Source organism: Myotis yumanensis, unplaced genomic scaffold, assembly GCF_028538775.1.
Source record: "Myotis yumanensis isolate MYYU_CA2020_CCGP unplaced genomic scaffold, mMyoYum1.0.hap1 SCAF_1, whole genome shotgun sequence".
NCBI lineage: Eukaryota > Metazoa > Chordata > Mammalia > Chiroptera > Vespertilionidae > Myotis > Myotis yumanensis.
In genome coordinates this window covers 229,316,300-229,337,831 of record NW_027223752.1, presented here as the reverse complement: position 1 = coordinate 229,337,831, position 21,532 = coordinate 229,316,300, and the positions used below count along the sequence as shown (strand labels likewise).

The 21,532-nt window shown below is 38.4% G+C and overlaps 1 protein-coding gene across 2 annotated transcripts in view; it reads left to right on the top strand.

The window, feature by feature from the left end:
- SLIT2 (slit guidance ligand 2) overlaps window positions 1-21,532 on the top strand; it is a 355,443-nt gene that overhangs the window by 290,068 nt on the left and 43,843 nt on the right. For both annotated transcript variants that reach the window (XM_070398759.1, XM_070398751.1), the window contains 3 exons: window positions 14,029-14,153; window positions 14,305-14,402; window positions 15,911-16,050. In XM_070398759.1, the coding sequence (XP_070254860.1) occupies window positions 14,029-14,153; window positions 14,305-14,402; window positions 15,911-16,050 (363 nt within the window). The remainder of the gene's footprint in view (window positions 1-14,028; window positions 14,154-14,304; window positions 14,403-15,910; window positions 16,051-21,532) is intronic.

Below are 21,532 nucleotides of genomic sequence, written 5' to 3'. Positions count from 1 at the left end.
AATTGTAAACAATAAGAAACAGACTATTCTTGGGGGGGAAAGGGGAATGGGAGATTCGGGAAGAGACTGGACAAAAATCGTGCACCTATGGGTGAGGACAGTGGGTGGGGAGTGAGGGCGGAGGGTGGGGCAGGAACTGGAAGGAGGGGAGTTATGGGGGGGGGGGAGAGGAACAAATGTAATCTGAACAATAAAGATTTAATTAAAAAAAAAAGAAACGTTTCATTTCTGCAAAAACTAAAATGAATCATTAATCCCAAAACCTAGAGGTAAATATTATTAAACTTGTTTTGTATATTTTTCCACGTTTTCTAGTAAAGTGCATGGGTTTATTTTTTTATTTTTTAATATATTTTTAATATATTTTTATTGATTTCAAAGAGGAAGGGAGAGGGAGAGAGAGATAGAAACATCAATTATGGGAGAGAATCATTGATCAGCTGCCTTCTGCATTACCCACACTGGGGATGTAGCCCACAACCCAGGCATATGCCTGACCAGGAATTAAACTGTGACCTCCTGGTTCATAGATCAGCACTCAAGCACTGAGCCACGCCAGCCAGGCTCAAATGCATGGATGTATATTCTTTACCAAAGATGGGACAGAAGGTTACCGTCATTCTTAATCTGTAGATTTTCAAGAGGGCCACTCAGCATTAATAGAAGAGAGAAATTCTTGAAAATTTAAAATGTATAATCAGTAAATGTTTATAAAACATGTTTTATGTGTAAAACTAAATCCTTGGTATCAGGAACATATAGAAATTTGTGTTATGTTCTTGCCCTCCAAGGCTTGAAAACCTAGCTGAAAAGATAAGCTTCTAACATTCACACCTTTAGGTGGGAAAAATGTATCTAAGTAGGTCATAGTGTACATTGGGTCACAGTGGGTCATAGTGTACAATGGATCACAGTGGGTCATAGTGTGCAGTGGGTCACAATGGGTCATAGTGTACAATGGATCACAGTGAGTCATAGTGTGCATGGGTCACCGTGGGTCATAGTGTGCAGTGGGTCACCGTGGGTCATAGTGTGCAGGGGGTCACAGTAGGCCATAGTGTGCATGGGTCACAGTAGGTCATAGTGTACATTGGGTCACAGTGGGTCATAGTGTGCAGTGGGTCACCGTGGGTCATAGTGTACATTAGGTCACAGTGGGTCATAGTGTGCAGTGGGTCACCGTGGGTCATAGTGTGCAGTGGGTCACCGTGGGTCATAGTGTACATTGGGTCACAGTGAGTCATAGTGTGCAGTGGGTCACAGTGGGTCTTAGTGTGCATGGGTCACAGTAGGTCATAGTGTGCAGTGGGTCACAATGGGTCATAGTGTGCATGGGTCACCGTGGGTCATAGTGTGCAGTGGGTCACCGTGGGTCATAGTGTGCAGGGGGTCACAGTAGGCCATAGTGTGCATGGGTCACAGTAGGTCATAGTGTACATTGGGTCACAGTGGGTCATAGTGTGCAGTGGGTCACCGTGGGTCATAGTGTACATTAGGTCACAGTGGGTCATAGTGTGCAGTGGGTCACCGTGGGTCATAGTGTGCAGTGGGTCACCGTGGGTCATAGTGTACATTGGGTCACAGTGAGTCATAGTGTGCAGTGGGTCACAGTGGGTCTTAGTGTGCATGGGTCACAGTAGGTCATAGTGTGCAGTGGGTCACAATGGGTCATAGTGTGCATGGGTCACCGTGGGTCATAGTGTGCAGTGGGTCACCGTGGGTCATAGTGTGCAGGGGGTCACAGTAGGCCATAGTGTGCATGGGTCACAGTAGGTCATAGTGTACATTGGGTCACAGTGGGTCATAGTGTGCAGTGGGTCACCGTGGGTCATAGTGTACATTAGGTCACAGTGGGTCATAGTGTGCAGTGGGTCACCGTGGGTCATAGTGTGCAGTGGGTCACCGTGGGTCATAGTGTACATTGGGTCACAGTGAGTCATAGTGTGCAGTGGGTCACAGTGGGTCTTAGTGTGCATGGGTCACAGTAGGTCATAGTGTGCATGGGTCACAGTGGGTCATAGTGTGCAATGGGTCACCGTGGGTCATAGTGTACATTGGGTCACAGTGGGTCATAGTGTGCAGTGGGTCACCGTGGGTCATAGTGTGCAGTGGGTCACCGTGGGTCATAGTGTACATTGGGTCACAGTGGGTCATAGTGTACTTTGGGTCACCGTGGGTCATAGTGTGCAGTGGGTCACAGTAGGTCATAGTGTGCAGGGCGTCACAGTGGGTAATTGTGTACAGGGGGTCACAGTGTGAGAGCTGAGGCCCAGCCTGACCTATTCTGAACCAGGTTCACTTTGCAGCAGTTGTGGAGCAGTTTAGCTACATTGTGCCTCAGTTTTCTCCTGTGTAAGCAGAGGCGATGACAGTACCTACCCAAAAGAGCTTTGTTAACTCCAGATAAATCATTACATGTTGAATCTTTAATTTTAAAAAGCCAATTTTATAGAATAGAATGATGGTTACCAGGGACTGCAGGAAAAGGAAAATGGGGAGCTGTAGGTCAAAGGCTTCAAACTTTCAGTTATAAGAAGAATAAGTTGAGAGGATGGAATGTTCAGTATGATCACAGTAGTTAATAATACTATGTTGGCCTGGCTGGTATGGCTCAATGGTTGAGAGTCGACCTATGAACCAGGAGGTCATGGTTCAATTCCCGGTCAAGGCATGTGTCAGGGCACATGCAGTTTTGACCCCTAGTTGGGGACATGCAGGAGGCTGCCTGTCAATGATTTTCTCTCATCATTGATGTTTCTATCTCTCTCCCTCTCCCTTCCTCTCTGAGAAAAAAATAATAATAATTATAATACAATGTTGTATACTTGAAAGTTGCTGAGTGGAGCTTGAGCAATTTCACCACACACAAACATGTTAACTATGCAAAGTGACAGATGTGTTAATTATCTTAATTCCACAGTATTCATGTATGCTTCATCATCACATTGTACACATTAAATATATGCCATTATATTTGTCAATTATCCCTCCATATAGTTGGGGGGAAAGGATTAGGTGAATTAAATATATATGTAGAACATGTTACCTTAAACACAGGAAGCACACAACATAGGTTAACCACTAATTCTATTATAACTCTTCAAAAGACCAACAAACATGATGAGGGACTTTCCATGATTTATTGATTAAAGAAGGAATTTTCAAAACCTATGTTCCCTACAAACATTTTTAACTTGGCATCTAATGCTTTTTTCCATAGCTATCAATGGTTGCAAAGTATGTCATTTGCAGTGTACTATGTTTGACTTTTAAAACAAAATTCTGCCATTATTCTTTTAAATGTACTTGGTGGAATCTAATGTAACAGTTAATTTTAAAAGACAAAAACAAGCCCTTGCCGGTTTGGTTCAGTAGATAGAGTGTTGGCTGAAGGGTCCCAGGTTCAATTCCGGTCAAGAGCACATGCCCTGGTTGTGGGTTTGCAGGAGTCAGCCAATCAATGATTCTCTATCATCATTAAAGTTTCTATCTCTCTCCCTCTCCCTTTTTCTCTGAAATCAATTAAAATATATTTTTTTAAAAGACAAAAACAAGATCCTTCTTTTTTCTTTTTCCTTGAACTTACGTTTTTCTCCTTGAATTTCTATTTCCAATACCTTAGAGAATTATATCGTTCTTTGTTACAAAAAAGTATATATAATTAAAATTTTAAAAAGTTTCCTGCCACCAAAAATCTGTGAGTTTTTAAGTTTTTTTTATTTTAACTGAATTATTTCCGTTAATACGCGAGCCATTGATTGGGACACCATTGATTGGGACAGCATAATTATTTACCCATATTTTAATATTGTTATTGACAGTAGAATGTTATTGGAAATGCCTCTCTGAGATTATGTGCATTGACTGCAAGAGTCTTTGCAGTATTTTACATTGTTCTTTGCTGACTCCATTTCCCCGGGCAGTGCCCTGTGGTGAATTGCTGGTGGGCTGAGAGGTACCCTATCCTTTCTAAAATGGAGATGATTGTCAAAAGGAAAGGGAAACTGACATAACTCTTATTCTTAGGAACGTTACTGGGCAGAATGGTTTCAGAAAGATTGTGTGGGGGAAGTTGAGAAACTGCAGATTGATTCTATTACACTTCTCTGTGCTCAAGGATACATGTACTCTATTTTGAAAAATGCTAGTGCTTCTCTATATTTCTTAAAGTTTAGAGTTTGCCAGAGATATTTTTCAGGAAAAAAAAGTCATGGTAACACAAATTTGAGAAAAGCTACATATTTATTATTCCATCCTTAGAGCATCCTGGTTCCCATTAATTGATTAAATGTTCTCAAATCCAAACACATGCATGTATACATATATACATACGTACATACACGTCTGTTTAAATCAAGATTTATCTGACTTACCTTTTTTGTTCATTTGGTTAATGACTATAGAGTCTCAGGTACTTACTGTCCTGTGAATGGAAATGTGCGGGAGGGGATATTGGCCTATCTGCCTGATAGAACTTTGTGCAGTGATGGAAATATACTATGTCTGCAATATCCTGTGTGGTAGCCACTAGCCATAATGGTTGTTGGGCACATAATGTGGTGAGTGCAACTGAGGAAGTGCATTTTAAATTTTATGTAATTTAAATGTGAATGTAAATCGCCACATGTGGCTAGTGGCTACCATATTGGGTAGAAGAGTTGCCCAAGGGCTCAGAGGCATGTGGCCGTGAAGGGTGAGTGTGCAGGTGTGTCTAAGCCAGCTGTGTGGAGAAGCAGGCCAGTGTGGGACTGGGGTGCTCCTGGGTGGAGCTGCAGGAGCAGAGCTGAGCAGGAGCCAAGTGCTGGAGGGGTTCCAGGGCCTCCAGGAAACGGTTGAGCTGAGACTGGTTAATTGACAGATGATTTAAGGGCTTAGGCTTCTCAGCGGGACTGTGGCAGTTTAGTTTAATATTCACTGAGTTATCAAATTAACAGATTCTATAATGTTCAAGGTGCTACCCTAAGCTGGATAGCAAACACCATGGGTGTGCACCAGATGGCCAGCAGTGTAGGCATTCAGAAGTCAACAAATACAGCATAATCGCATTTAGCAGACTTCAGGATGTACTCACTTTTGCTATACCTGAATATAATTAAGGTTCTGGGCTAGTTCAACATTTATAACATTTCAGGTTGGATCTCTGCCCATTCTGCCACGACTACTAAAAATAACAACAGTGACAACAACAACGAAATCCAGTTTGTACAGAGCAGTTTGCATTGTGCTGAGAATTTTATGTAGCTATGTATATCTAAATTTTCACATCATTCCTATAGTAGGTACAATTATTTCCACATTTGAGAGAATAAAATACTGTAATGTAGGGAGATGATTTAATTAAAAATCACTCAGCTGCTGAGTGAAGGAGCCAGACTTGAGTCCTGCCTGACTGCAGAGCTTGCAGCTGAAGTTGATGTCCTAATTTTCAGTAAAAATATTTTCAAAACAAATTATCACTATAAATAAGATGCCCTCCCCCCACTATTGAGAAAATGAAAGTTTGAACCACTCACATGCTGCTATACATATTAACATAAATAAACGGATTGGTAGGAGGCAAAGTGTCCTAATTTTCAATTAGAATAATTCAGTGTAGGAAATCTGAGTGCTTAAAAGCGATAAAATGATGCTCCTTAAGTATTTTATAATTTGAATTGTTTATATTTTAATGAAATTTTTCCTGTAGTTATGCCAGTTTAATGTGTTTTATTTTATTCATGAAAACATGTAAGTACACACTCCTCCTATTAAGGTTTGTAAATATGTAATTTAAATTACAGCAAAAAGAGGAATATTCTTTATTTGAAGACATGTTTACATAGCTATAATTAAATATAATTTAGGAGTTTCCTCTGCTAGGAAAGACTGGGCTATTATCTTGAGTAATTAATTTTTTCACAACAATTTTTATACTACATTTTCAGAGTATTTTATTTATGGTATAATCTCATAGTTTCAGCAGAGCAAACTCGTGAGTCCATAGATATTATCAAGTTCCCTTTTTAAATAAAGTTTTAAAATTAAAAACAATGGAAGAAACTAATGAGATAAAATAAATGATCAGAGCATATTGAATTAATACCCTGTAAAACATTCCTGAGTGGGAAACAAATGGATATGACTTGTTTTTGTAACCCAGAGGTCCTGCTCTCATCTTTCAGATATCAGAGGAAATTAGAATGATTAAGCAGTTCAAAATAAGACCGAGGTTTTTGCCCTCCCCGGGTTTTCATTGAGAAAGTCAGCATGGGATGTAAAATATTTTAATGTCTAATATTACCTGTATTGCTCTTGGTTCAGGAAGATTTAGCTACACAGACAACTAAACAGTTCATGGTTAATGTGACATACATTTATTAAACCCTTGAATGTGCTAAGGAGTGAAGAGTCTAATGCAAATGAATGATATGTTCCTTTTTTCATTCAACAAATATTATTTGAGTTCCTGTTATGTACCAGGCATAGATAGTTCTAAGGTGTTAAGAATACAAGAAGTAAAGCAGAGAAGAAACTCTGCCCTCATGGAGCTTAGAGTTTACCAATGGATCTGTTTAAATAGATAATTCCAAAACCATATGGAAATTTGGTGATAGGAAAAGAAATATATGTGTGTGTATGTATATATGTATATGTATGTACATATGATATTAATGTTATATATTCAAACAAAACAATTATGGAACTATAACTGATACCACCACCAGACCTATCAGGCTATCGGGAGACTCTGAGTCAAGTGGAACAGAGTGAGATGAGAGGGAAAGGCGCAATGGGCTCTGTCTGATAGCCATGAGCTCAAGTAAAGATACAGAGATATGGTGTCAAAGTTCCTCTTTTAGTAAAGGTCAGCTAAAGGGTCAAGAAAACTTGAGGCTCTTTTGTATCCCATGATGTTCGACATTTTACCACCACGTGGTTGTCTCTTCCTCTAATTTTATATGTTAAGAATCTTCTAGATTCTGGAATTCCTGGGGGAATTTCTGTATCTTCCAGCAATTACATTGTAATATTGTTGTTTTTCTCAGCAAGAACAACATCTTCTTTTTGGGAGGAGTTTTTAACAAGCTGGAGGTCTTTTATGTCTCAAAATTATTGGTTGCTATTGTCCTTAGTGATTGAAATAAAGTATGAAGGCTATTAAATAATTTAGCCCAAATTAGAAATAATAAAAACTCAGAATATCATTTTTAAGTAGCTTTAGAACTTTGTCACTTTTTATGTTTTTATTGACACTACTAATACATAGTTATAATTTTGAAATAACCTTATGTTTGCAGGATTATGATTTTCTCACTTGCTAAAGAAATATTCAGGTGTGTACTAGTTATTTGCCCAAAACACCATCTTTAAAAAACAAATAAGGGAGGGGAGTAAAAGGGGAATGGGGAACATCTGTAATACTGTCAGCAATATATGTGTGTGTGTGTGTGTGTGTGTGTGTGTGTGTGTGTAATAAAACAAATACCTTTACAGACTAAGAAATAAACAAGGACTATTTTTATTATACATTTTAGATTTTAAAACACTAGAAGATTTTAGCAGACATTTATTTTCATAAGTGATGAGAATCAATGATTAGTATTTTTTCTTAAATAAATACATTCACATTCTCTCTGATGCAATAATTCCATAAAATAATTATTGATATTTTGCATTTAGATGTAACTCAAGAAATTCATTTACTGGCCTAAGGTTGCATGTGTATGCAGCAAATGGCCACACCAGGTGATTCCAGGGGTGTAATACCCAGCCTTTGTTTTTTAACCATTTATGGGATTTTTATGCAGATTTTTGGGATTTTTTTTTATATTTTATTGATTTTTTACAGAGAGGAAGGGGAGGGATAGAGAGTTAGAAATATCCATCAGCTGCCTCCTGCACACCCCCTACTGGGGATGTGCCCGCAACCAAGGTACATGCCCTTGACCGGAATCAAACCTGGGACCCTTCAGTCCGCAGGCCGACGCTCTATCCACTGAGCCAAACCACTTAGGGCGACTTATGGGATTTTAACCACCTATTATCTCATGACCATCCCCACCCCTCCAATAAAACTATAGAGATACCAGCGACTTCCATCTTGACTATTTCCATGGCTTCTTTAGACTCTTAGATAGTTGTTGCCACAACTCTTTCTTGCGCATTCTCTTTGCCTTTATTCCTATGCTGACTCCTCTTACCACTCTTGTTTTTTCACCACTCTTTAATATTACCATGCATGGGGGCCTCTCCTTAGCCTTATTAAATTAATTGATCTCAACCTCATGGCTTCAAATATCTAGTCATGACTTTTCTTTTGAATTTCAGATTCATATTCTCACACATTTAGTGAATTACTCCCCTTGATCGCTTGCAGAAACTTAAAACATATTCAAAAACATACATTTCCATTACCCACATTCTCAGACAGCTGCGTTCTGTAGTTGATACAAATATGCCTTGAAAAACTCAACTATTTCACTTGGCTTTGAATTCCCAAAACTTAGCATAGTATCCTGCACACAATAGATCCTCAATAAATACCTGATAATTGAATGACTTAATGATGGAATTTTAAAATATGTGATTGGTATTCATGCTTAAGAAATGCAATAATGTAATAGCAAGTGGAATGCAGAGTATTTGGTTTTAAATGAAAACCTCTTATTAAATTGTGCCCAACCTCAAATACCCCCTACATTTTCTTTTTAGTTGTCTTTGACATACCTTAGACTTCTTACAAGTGTAGTGCTAGACAATTTTGTTATTTGACTCATGTTTCTAAGGAATACCAGAATGAAGGCAGGCTCTGGGATATAGCTAGAAATTTGTGTCTGGAGTTTTCAGCCATAAATCAAAGTGAGATACAATTCTCAGTGGGTGGCAGTATTGGTGTCAGGTGCGCAGCTCGTGATTTGAGTCAAGTAAGCAAGGCTGCCTACAAGCTTTAATGGATTTGAGGTCCGGCAGTTCTTCCATTAAAGATTAAAGTAACTGACAAAGACAAATTGTTAACCAAACTTTCTTTTCATTTCCCTTTGAATTATTAAGCTAAACACACCTCCAGTCCAGATAGCTGATGCTGGAAGGCACTCTTAAATCAAGACCGAGTCTTAAATCAGTCCTTAGACTAGCCTCTTTCATTTCAGTGACATTAGTAAATCCTGTATCCTTGGAGCTAGATTTGTTTTCTTCTCTATAACACAGATATTAAGAGGGCTAATGTTTTGGAACTAATTTAACAATTTTTTTAAAAATATATATTTTATTGATTCTTTACAGAGGGGAAGGGAGAGGGATAGAGAGCTAGAAACATCGATGAGAGAGAAACATTGATCAGCGGCCTCCTGCACACTCCCTACTGGGGATGTGCCTGCAACCAAGGTACATGCCCTTGACCGGAATCGGACCTGGGACCCTTGAGTCCGCAGGCCGACGCTCTATCCACTGAGCCAAACCAGTTAGGGCTTAACAATTCTCGTAACCAGTTTACTTTGGGAACAAGGAAAGAATGAAAATTGCAAAGTTATATTGCAGCAAGCTGTCATTCCTTAAAGAGAACCTCTCCTCCTTTTTCTGTGTTGTACTGTTATTTCTGGTGGCTGTCCATACCGAATTTACAAATCAAACTTTCAGTCTTAAAAATGTAAAATTGTCAACTCTGAGTGTTGTTGCTCAATGCATAATTATCTCTTGGCACCCACTTCCATTCCCCCAGGGTTTTGATAATAATAGCCCTTACAGTTTGTCCAAATTTGAGCAGCTCCTGACATAGACAAAAGGTACTCAGTGAACTTGTGATGAATGAATGAATGGCAAGCTCTAATTTTCCAGTGTCTGTGTTAAATTTTGGTAAACAAGCAGAGGAAGACTGTGTGTCTCCTTTTCAGTAAACCACACATGTTCCCCCCGTCACCCAATTATTTGGACTCTGGGGAGGAGGGTCAGAACTCACTGAGGCTTCTGTGCTAGCTCTCACTGTAGTGTGTACTCAAACTTTCATTAGCATCTCATTTAATGCTGAAAACCACCCATTGAAATGGCTGCCAACATTCTCCTAACTTTACACGTTTAAGAGACAAATTTAGGTTACTAACTTGGGTTGATAGATTTCCGATTTTCTGTCCGTTACTATGCGTTATGCTAAAAGGCTTTTCTATTTCCTGTTCCTTGGGCCCCTTCTTTTCACCTGAGACTAATCAAATTTGTAAAATCCTGCAAGTGTTGGTTTGCTTCTAGAGAGCTGTGCAAATTCTTCACTATTTCATTATGACTTTTTTTAGCGCCTTCCTTTAACTTTGATACCATCTTATTATGGAAGCAGAGTAAAGATATCATTCCCCTTGAATAAGAGCTTTACAGAAAAGGATCTCTGAGAAAGTGTCCTGGGCAGAAAGTCAATCATAAATTGAAGACAAACAGGAGATGAAAGATGGTCTTATAAAAGAAGCAAGACATGGGTAGGAAAATGAATGACAGGAGAAAACCAGATACAAGGCATAGTTGCCACTTGAAAAACATGAGTTTGAGCTGCATGGGTCCATTTATACATGAGGTTTTTTTTGTTTTTGTTTTTTGTTTCTTTGTCTGTTTTGTGTGTTTTTTTGTTGTTGTGTGTGTGTTTTCAGTAAATACCTGTAGTGCTTTCTGTCTGCAATTGGGAGTCTGAGGGCAGACTGTGCTCATTGACCTGCACCATTTTATATAGGGGACTTGAGTACCTGAGCATTATGACATCCACTAGAGGATCTGGAACAATCCCCATGGCTACTGAGAGACACCTTTTGGGGAATCAAGAGTTATATGCAGATGTTCAGCTGATTTGGGTTCAGTGCCCCTGACCCCTGAATCATTCAAGGGTCAACTGTAGTTCCAAGGGATTAGAACAGGGAAATAAGGTTTAGATAAACCATGTAAATGTATAAGTCACAGCATAAGAAGGATGTTTAGTTAGGTGGAATTCCAGTCTAAATAAAGCAGAAAGGAAGTTAAAGTATTTGGGCATACCAGAGGATGCTGCTATTTGGAATTTATATAAGTTACAAACAGCTTTTGAATCACCCTTTACTCAGACTTGAGTACTAGAAATAAGAAATTATCATTAAGAGCTGACTTTCAAAGAAGTATTTTTAAAAGGAGAAGCAAATAGTAGCAACTTTCCAACCTGAGGGAGTTAGAACTCAGTATTTTGCTACTTTCCCCACCTTGATGTCACCAAAACAGTTCGTGGGTTTAAGAAAGTGTCAGAAGAGGCCTGCGTATGTAGTGAAGCTGATTATTTTTATTCCTTTAGCTAAACTGAACAGATACAAGGGAACAATGATCTCCCTTTGTATTCCAGTAAGAATTTCCAGATAGAAAATAATTAAGCAGGATTAGCTATATCAGAAACCAATGCAGTGAACTCATATTGTACATATTAATATGATACTGTTCAATGGGTATTTATTAAATGAATCTTGGCCTTGTGTTAAACTCGACAGGGACTATGTCAGCCTGGCAATTTTGTCACCTGCATACTCTATTGAATTCTTCAAAATGTATCCACGTATCCAGTTTTTCCTCCCTTTAGTGTCTCATTTAAATAATCAAACATAATTTTTGAAGAATGTCACATTCCATAAAATAAACTTAGAAACTGTCAACCCTGAACTCCTCTATTCAACCACAGCCTTACGAGGTTGAAAGCACAGAAATAGACAAAAAGACAATTTTTCTCAAGGTCTTGGGAAGTGGCCAGACGAACGTGTCCAGTCCTAGCATTTGCTGACATGCCGTTTTGCCGGATGCAGTCTTAGCTGCTTTATCCAATGCCTTTGTTCAAGATTAGGTTCTTTTTCCTTCTGGCCTAGCTAAGGAATCCATTACCAGTTAGCTATTTCCTTTCCTATCGCTGATTCTAAGTGTGATAACTTTAGCAAATACAAAGTCATTTATTGTGGAGTATTTCATTAATTTAACTTTCTGCTTTAAATAACTGCCACCATTCATTTCTGCAATATGCTGACTAGCTAAAGTTTTGTCCTTGATTGATAAATAAGTTGGGAGGGGTGAGAAATTGAATTTCTATAAAGATCACTTCAGTGTTAATCCCAGAAATTTCCCAGCTGCAATTTGATATAGCGGCTGCATTAGTTATACTGGTTTCCAAGAAAAAGTGAAGGGGCCATTGTCAAGGCCACCCTTAATGGCTGAGGTGTCACTAGAAGCAAACAATACCCCTTCCTGTTAACACCACCATCCCCAGATCTGTCATGCATTTCAAATGGTTAAATAGAAAGAGGAATCTCTATATTTCAAGCTTCTTATTGATAGAAAAATTGAATAATACAGGGAACTATTCTGTTTTTTATTTTACTTCAAAAACCATTATACGTGCTTGGCTGGCACTTCCTAGGGTGAGAAAATGCTATTAAGATATGAAGTTTTGCCTGGCTGGTGTGACTCAATGGTTGGGCATGGACCCATGAACCAGGAAGTCACGATTCAATTCCAAGTCAGGGCACATGCCCAGGTTGCAGGTTCAATCCCTAGTAGGGGATGTGCAGGAAGCAGCCAATCAATGATTCTCTCTCGTCATTGATGTTTCTCTCCCTCTCCCTGGAATCAATAAAGATATATTTAAAGAAAAAAAATGCAGTTTTCATGCCCATATTCTCTTTCATACATGAGTTTTTGTTGTTAGACTAAAAACTCACAGACATGAACTCTGATTGGTAGAGAAATATGATGAAAGGTACTTTATATGAGCAGAAGCCATACAACTGTTTGGGGAGAGGTTCCTTGGAAGGTTAGAGCAGTGACAGTAAAGGGGAGCATGCTGTACAATCCACTCAAATAACATTGCTAAAAAGGACATGTGATCAAACATCTGATTGAGATTGTTGCTGCTGTTTCAATGAGGATAAAGTCTTTTAGAGAGACCAGTGATAGCGGAGACATGATTAAAATATTTGTATCCTATATAATAAAGAGCTAACATGCTAATTAGACCAAACAGCAGAACAACCATCCAGATGAGTTTCCGGATGGAGCCAGGGCTGCAAGGGCCGAGCCTCTTGCACGAATTTCATGCATCAGGCCTCTAGTTTTATATATAAAGATTTCACCTTGATAGAATGTCCTCATCTGACAGTTGCCAAGAGACCATCTAGTGAGGTCTCACCACCAGTGCAAAGCAGCATCGGTGGAACATAATTTAAGTGAGGACAGTGCAAGTTCTACACTGTTAGCCATTTATGGGATAAATATGTGCCACCAAAGGAAAAGGGCTGCAACTGAATCTGCTTTGAATCCAAACTTTTTAGGGATCATGAGTTTTTTAAAAAAAAAAACATATTTTCCAAAAAGTGGGATAGCAAGTAGAGATCGTTTCATTGGGAAATCCTTCTGGGTAAGGATGATACAGAAGGAGATCGTGTGTTTGGTTTGTTTCCATGTGCATAAACATGGTGTGTTTTTGCTTTTTTGTTTTTTTGTATCTCCTGTATGAAAATAATACTACTGAACTAATGTTATCAGGGCAGGTGCATAATATTTCATGTTTAGTTGATGAATTTATATTTTAACTGATGAGTTTTTACTTATTCATAAAACTCACCCACCCATCTCCCAATGTACATGCACACACTGATACACACACAGTCCTCTTTGGGATGGGTGACATGTCTCTCCATGGCATCTGGCTGAAATTAAGATACAGGCAGTGGCCATGGAGCTCAACTACTGAAGCTAGTTGCTTGGTGAAGGGACTGACCCTGTAACATTAGCATGATTAACATCGGGTACTAACCACCTAAATCAAAGCCCAGACTCCCACTCTGATGTTGGGGAGTCTCACTATCCCTCAATGAAAAGGCCTCCTGTTGCATTCTTGCACATAATATGATGATGCTGATTTCTGGTTTTGTCATGGAAGAGACTTATATATAGATATGTGACTGATAACTTCTATACGAAATATACTGTTACATTAAAGCATTAAAATAATCCTAAGTGATCTAAAAATAGAAAGCACCAGTTTCTCATTAATTTTCACTTACTTTTTAGGTCCTGTGGATGTGACTATTTTAGCTAAGTGTAATCCTTGCTTATCAAATCCATGCAAAAATGATGGCACCTGTAACAATGATCCAGTTGACTTTTATCGCTGTACCTGTCCATATGGTTTCAAGGTGAGTCGAAGCTGTCATAGGAGCTATGATCTGAAAGCCTAGCTCTCATTACTGGGCCTGCCTCATTTTAGTGTGCTGTCAACTACCTTATTTTATTGTGCTAACAATTACTTTACTTCCACCCGACTCTGCTTGGCCATTCCTTCTCCAGGGGCAGGACTGCGATGTCCCAATTCATGCATGTATCAGTAACCCATGTAAACATGGAGGAACTTGCCACTTGAAAGAAGGTGACAAAGATGGATTCTGGTAGGTCATTCATTAGTCTGTGATCTGTTTCTGAAGTATTGGAGCAAGAATAACTAAGCAAATACACATTCTTCTTTTCAAATCTGGGAACGTTATTTTAAAATGAATTCCAGGAATCAATTCACAAGAACAACATGTGTGAGTCCCTCTCTAAGATATTGCAACATAAAAACAAATAGAGGTGTTTCAGTATTTTCAGCTCAGGCAGCTACAAAATCCAGAAATGGTAAAACATGTACATGCACACATTATGATTAATCAAGTTAGATTAGATCAAGACAATGGAGTGGCTACATTATGCTAATCAATAACCAACTAGTCTCCTACTGAAAGTTATATATTCATTTGTTGCTGTGTGTATTACTTTAAAGACAGTGTGTAATGAAAAGATGTAGGTCCCACTGAAATAGAAAATTAATGATTCATTTCCAACCCCCAATATAAGAAGACAACCATGCTGTGAACATTTTTAATCTGAAATTATTTAATCATACAGTACAATTACCTCAAATGTACTTCATGAATTATGAAATAGAGTTCTTATGATGACACTAATAATTTTGCATAAGAATGCTAATGTACTACTAAAGCTTGTTAGGAATATCACTTTTTATAATAAATAGGCTTCATTTCTGCATTCTGTTATGAAACTGTCTCTTTTTCTTCAAGGCTTTTCAAAGATTATTCTGATACCTAGCAAGATGAAATGTACAGAGTTTTATGCCAATGGAAAAAAAATTGCATTTGTTGAGACATAAAGAGAACATTCACATTTTATAATTGCAAGGAAGACAAAATTTGTTTTTCAAATTCCCTTTTTGTTTTGTTTTGAGACATCAAGAACATTATACATAGGGTAGTAGGTGTTGTCATTTTTTAAAAAATCAGAACCAGTTCCTCGTCACTTGTGAGCAAAGAAGTATTGATTATTTTATTAGAGCACAACTTGAGATTAAAATAGAGTAAATTTTGCCTGAGTTGTAGATCTGCAGATATATTGGATTTATTGACTTACAGGGCCATTTCCAGCCAGCATTAATTATTTTCGAATAGCTTCTGATTTGCAGGATATTACCTTAAATGAAAGCCTACAACATGTCATTTAAAAATCAATTTTTTGGCCGAAACCGGTTTGGCTCAGTGGATAGAGCGTCGGCCTGCGGACTGAAAGGTCCCAGGTTCGATTCCGGTCAAGGGCATGTACCTGGGTTCCGGGCACTTCCCCAGTAGGAGATGTGCAGGAGGCAGCTGATCGGTGTTTCTCTCTCATCGATGTTTCTAACTCTCTATCTCTCTCCCTTCCTCTCTGTAAAAAAAATCAATAAAATATATTTAAAAAATAAAAAAAATAAAAAAAATAAAAATAAAAAATAAAAATCAATTTTTTGTAGTTAAAAGTTCTGCAATTGATAAGGGTATTTATTATTTTAAAATATGTAGACCACATATTTTTTAAATGCAGAGTTGTTATTATTATTATTTTTACTTTTCCCCCCTTTGGTGTTCAGGTGTATTTGTGCTGATGGATTTGAAGGAGAACACTGTGAAATCAATATTGATGACTGTGAGGATAATGACTGTGAAAATAATTCTACTTGCGTTGATGGGATTAACAACTACACTTGCCTTTGCCCACCTGAGTACACAGGTAGGAAATGCTCAGCCATTGGTCCATGTATCTGAATGCATCATGGGAATTTTGCTGCATGTGTTTAGTAAACCATTGCATTATTCAGTAACTGGTAGGTGTTTGGGAAATTAGAGGTAATGTAAATAACAGCCAGAGTCAACAATGGTTTCAGCCAACCCAATGAAAGACCCTCCAAGTTCAGTGATCTATCATGTTATTGCTACCCAGCAAAACCAGGAGTTACATACTGAACCTATTAGTCTCACAATTGAATGGTATCACACACAAAGCATTTTTCCTGTGCTATCCAACACATGTAAGAAGGGGCATTTTTTTAATACAGTCAAACCATAATTAAGCATTTTAGATTGTATCCATACTTGCTTCTTCACCAATGAGTGCTTTCATCTAATAACTCGTGTTCTTCAAAATAAAATACAAATATAAAAATGTTGAGCACTTTGAATAATCTTATGAGACTGTCACCTTCTTTCTAATGTTTTGTTTCTTGAGACGATAAATCTCATAAGGCTGTTCAACCTACTTCACTTCTTCCCTGGATAAGCCAATTGGCTGTAAAATCAACATCAAGTTGATAACGTGGCTATTATGTCAGAATATCTATTTTGATGTAGTTTTGTGGCTATGAAGAAGAAACGTCACAATTACAATCTTGTTTTCTTAATAAACCACTGAGAGAACGTTATGCATTTTATTTGTAAGAAAAAGTGGAGCAGTAAATTCTGTCACTCTTTTTGAAGTTACCATTTTCATTTGGCTGGGTACATTTCATTAGCTGCATGTATTTCCACATGATGTAATACATAGTTAATATCAGAGGGTGAATGACTATGTAGATGCCTAAGGTCAGCATCTCCAAACATGAAAGATGAAGTCACATCGTATGACTAACTGTCCCAGGATTTATTAGGAAAGCATGGACATGTAAGCTTTTATGGCATGCCCCAACTCTGCATTTCACTAAGTACCTTTCTTGATGGGAAAAATGCGAGATAGAATAATGGGGTGTTGTTTTGACGACCCAGATCTGTCTGAGTGCCTCTGAAGCTGCCTTCTCGTGGTTGGATTTTTTTTATATACCAGTGAAGCACCCAATGCCATATAAAGTAATATACTTAGTTACAGTAGAAAATTGAACATGTTATATCCACCAATTTCTCTGTTACGTATATGTAGCCCTTGGGCTCCTTAGAGGGCAGAATTGGAGTGTTCTTTGATATTTTGAATTAGTGAAGGAGAGCGAGTGTATTCGGCATGCACTGAAGCCCTGGGGCCTCCCCTGAGAATTGAGTTGTGTTGCATAGGCTCATTCAGACCTGTATATAAAGCCCAATGTCTGCACTAAAATCTGTTACCTAGATAGACTCGTTTTCTTTTTCTGCCATTGCTCTATCATCATCACAGAAAGAGTTTAATTCACGTCATCTTTGAGGCCTTTTCGAACCAGTATACTCTGGCCAGGAGAAATTGGACCAAAGCACTTCAATCACACTTTGGCCAGCTAATGAGATCCAGAGCCCAGCAACCAGGACTTGGTCAATATCCTCCTTGTGTTGACAACCCAGACTTGAGAGCACTGCGGTCTTTGGGTTCTCACGTGCCTTTTTTTTTTTTTCATGATCAGTTACAGAAGGTGGCAGAGTCTTCTGAGTTGGATTGGAGGGGTTCCCCTGCTTTGGCTTGAGATCTGCTGTACCTTCTTCTTTATCTGTTTCTTTTGAATCTCTTTTATCTTCTCAACCTACATGTTCCAACCTCCCTTCCTACACCTGATCCTCTGGCCCACATGTTATCTCCGCCCGAAGTGACTCCGTTGAATGCTGCTTCCTCTGAAAAATATTATGAAGCCTCATCTCTCTGTGCCAGATCTCTTTCTCTGAAACATAAAAAGAAAAAAACCAAAACTTAGCAAAACCACTGTTTAGCCAAAATGTGACATCTATTAAAGCTATCACGTGGGAATCTGCCAGGACTATCTGTCAAGAGCTGTTTGGTTCTCCTGAGACTCGTTGAGTCTTTTTAAGCACAGCTATTACAGATATCAGTTTGCCTGAGTTTTGGCAAAGTATAAACAAAAATACTGAGCTCAATAGAAACTTAATAGCATGAAGATATTACCACTCTGACTTTGGGCTGAGTCTTGTGGGCAGTAAAGAGTTTGATGATTTGGCATTAGAGCAAATATCTAAATGAGGCCCTTTTGTAGCTCATCTATTCACTATAGCATTTTTGTCCATATGTGAGATGAGCTCATTTGCAAAATATCAAACAACCATCTGCAGATTTTGAAGTTAGTGGCACATAGTGGCCTTTAATTATAGGAAAATATAAATCGGGCTCCGGAGTTTTATATCCTGCTTCATCCAAGTCCGCAGTTAGGGAGGAATTTTCGTATAATGCGGCTGTATTGTTTTAGATGTAAGTTTGGAGTCTGATTAATGAGCATGAGATCTGGGAACAGAAACCCTGCTATGCTCAGGGAATATAATAATGTTGTCATTGTTTAAAAATCATTCAAGTCACAAGTTGCTTTCTGTTTGAAGATTTTTCACTCGATGCCCCAAAGGCATGGATGGGAACGTGAACTCTTTAGTTGGAACAAATAAAACTTCATGGAAAAAGCTCATAAATTATTATGGGGGAAGGCTTTACATTTGGCATCCGTGGCAAGAGTCAGACTGGACATACTGTTGCTAATGGAGAAAATGCAGAGCTCTGAAAGCAGTTTGATGGAGAAATCTCGATGTGATGGGCAGGCTATAAAACACGACTACAAATATCAAAAATAAAATGAACCACCATTGGGAAGTTTATTAAATTTATTTAAACCTGTGTAACCAGCACATTATAGTAAATAGCCATTGATTTATCAGAGGACAAAACTATATGCTTTTTTCTGCTTCAGGGATTAACAACATACATTTTAAGGGTCAATATTGATTTTATATTATCTAAAACTTATTATACCCTCCCCCTCCCCCAGTTATCAAAACTGTTGTTTTCTACTTAATTCAGTCCATTATCTGTTCCAGTTGTATAATAGATGGTTGTTGATGGCTAATTCTTCAGACAGGTTAATTTTTGAAAAGTTTAATCCCGTATGATTCTAAATTGAAACCACTACACTAAGGATTGAGCATAGTTAATTTTGGAAAAGTTTGATTCAGTATTATTTTAAATTAAAATACACCAAGAATGGAGCAAGTCAGACTCAGAAATTGCTAAGCAAATAATTTTAAAATTTACTCTAGGGTTTTAATTTTAGCTTGAGAAATTGTTTTTTTATTCTTTTATTTTTTAAAACCATTGTTGTATCCTTTCTAAAACCAAGGCATTTCTTGAAGGTGCATTTTCAAGGAATCCCTGCAATCACATAAGCTCAAAACTTACAAAAATGAAAGTTATAAACATGGCACCCCTGCCATGTTAAGAACTTGGCACCCTGTCTTAAACTCTGGTATGAATTTAGGTGTTGACTTGGAAAATGTGTTTTTGCATGTTTCCCGAGAGTCAGACCCTGGATCTGCTCTGTCCAGACTGTGTTTCTTAATCAACCCTACTTTCATGGAACCACATGCAAAGATGACACACAATTGATCACACTGTAACCCAGGATGTCACTTAACAGGATTACCCAAATTCTGCACACGAACGTTTCCATACCAGTTGGGCATGTAAAGATGCGGAAAACATTGAGACCATTTTAATCTTTCCACGTTGTACCCTTATCTCTTTGTTTTCCTAACCTCCCATGCCCACACACTAACCATGATGTGCACGTGTTAAAAAGTAAGGCTGGTTAAGTGACCTGGTTGAGACGCAGATCCCTGGCTCCCTGTGATGGCGTTTGCCTATCGCCTCTTGTCCCCCCTGTTTGTGTGCTTGGCTGGCTGTAGGTAAGGAATCCAAGCCTCACTTCTCCTCGCCCGCCCGCTCACTCTGGGCCCTTCTGTTATAAATACACTAGCTTCCTGTGCTCTGCTGTTGTATCGCAATGTAAATAGTCTTTTGTCTCTTCTGTCTTTGTCGCTGCCAGCTGCTAATCTGAATGAGGTGGAAAAAGGTTAGTCGCCTTTTAAGTTTACTATGATTTTTATTTGTTTCCCTCTTTCTTTTAAAGCTATATGGATGTCATTATATGTACATGGTAAAAGGAATGTGGAAGAAATCTGAAATTAATATGTTGATTCAGTCATGCAGATCCTTGATGTATGGGTAGCTATGCCAAGCACTATAAAAAGGGGCAGCTGACATGCACTTGCCCAATTTGTAGAAGGCTATGAAAGAAACCTCTGAGCGGGAAGAGGGTGGTGAAAAAGAAAGACTAATAATTGCTACTTTCTACTTGTCTGTTTGCTTTTACTCTTTAAAAGATATTACAAACATGAATTATTTTTATAATGAAAAATGTAGATTATTTAGTATACCTAGGGTATAGATAGAAGTATTGTCAATACTGGGAATTTTTCAATAACCTTAAAGTAATATCTTTAGTAAGTTGAAACAAGAGAAATATTGAAAGGTGTATAGATTTATGTAAACATTTTATAAAATAAATATGACAAAGCCCAAGAGGTTGGTGTATAGAATGACATTGTTTAATTCATGTTACAGTACATCATAAGTACTAGGTAGTATTTTTTTAATGTATTTTTATTGATTTCAGAGAGGAAGGGAGAGGGAGAGATAGAAACATCAATGATGATAGAGAATTACTGACTGGCTGCCTCCTGCATGCCCCTACTGAGAATTGAGCTTGAAACTCAGTTGTATACCCTGACCAGGAATCAAACCATGACTTCCTGGTTCATAGGTCTACAATCAACCACTGGGTCACGCCAGCCGGGCAAGGCAGTATTTTTAAAACATAAAGAGAGCCATATCCAATCATTGACATCGATATGGTCTATGTGGCTCTCCAAATCCATCAGGGCCCAGGAAAGGGGGTCCTAGAAATGATCAGGGCACTAGGCATGCCTGAGAAATCACCACGGAACCTTTGTGAAGCCTTATCTCAAAGTTACAGAATGATTTTAATAACATTGGACTTTGACTCAATCTGTTGGCCAAAAGTCTTTAAGTGCCAAGTGCAGGCTCAGCGGCCTCTGAGGAGCCCAACGTGTGCCTGTCTTGACAGAGCCAGTTGTCTGTGAAGCACTGGCAGGAAGATTACAGGGCTAATGCGGGTACCTTATACAGCAGCCCACCCTGTCTCCTCTTGCTAAGGACTGCATTTCTTTCTGTTGCGTCATTAGGCGATTTACTGTGTTTGGTCACTTACCAAACACAATTAAGTTGACAAACATGAAAAAAAAAATGGTTTCATATTGTAAAATGTAAAATATCTATCCTGGTCAGTTCTCTGTGGATTAATGCATTCAATACCGTTCTTGGTCAAATACCATCTCTCCTTTTTCCAAGTACTAACTCATGTGGTGGTCTGGGGCGGGGGTGTCTAAGGTCTGAGTCTCTCAGAAAC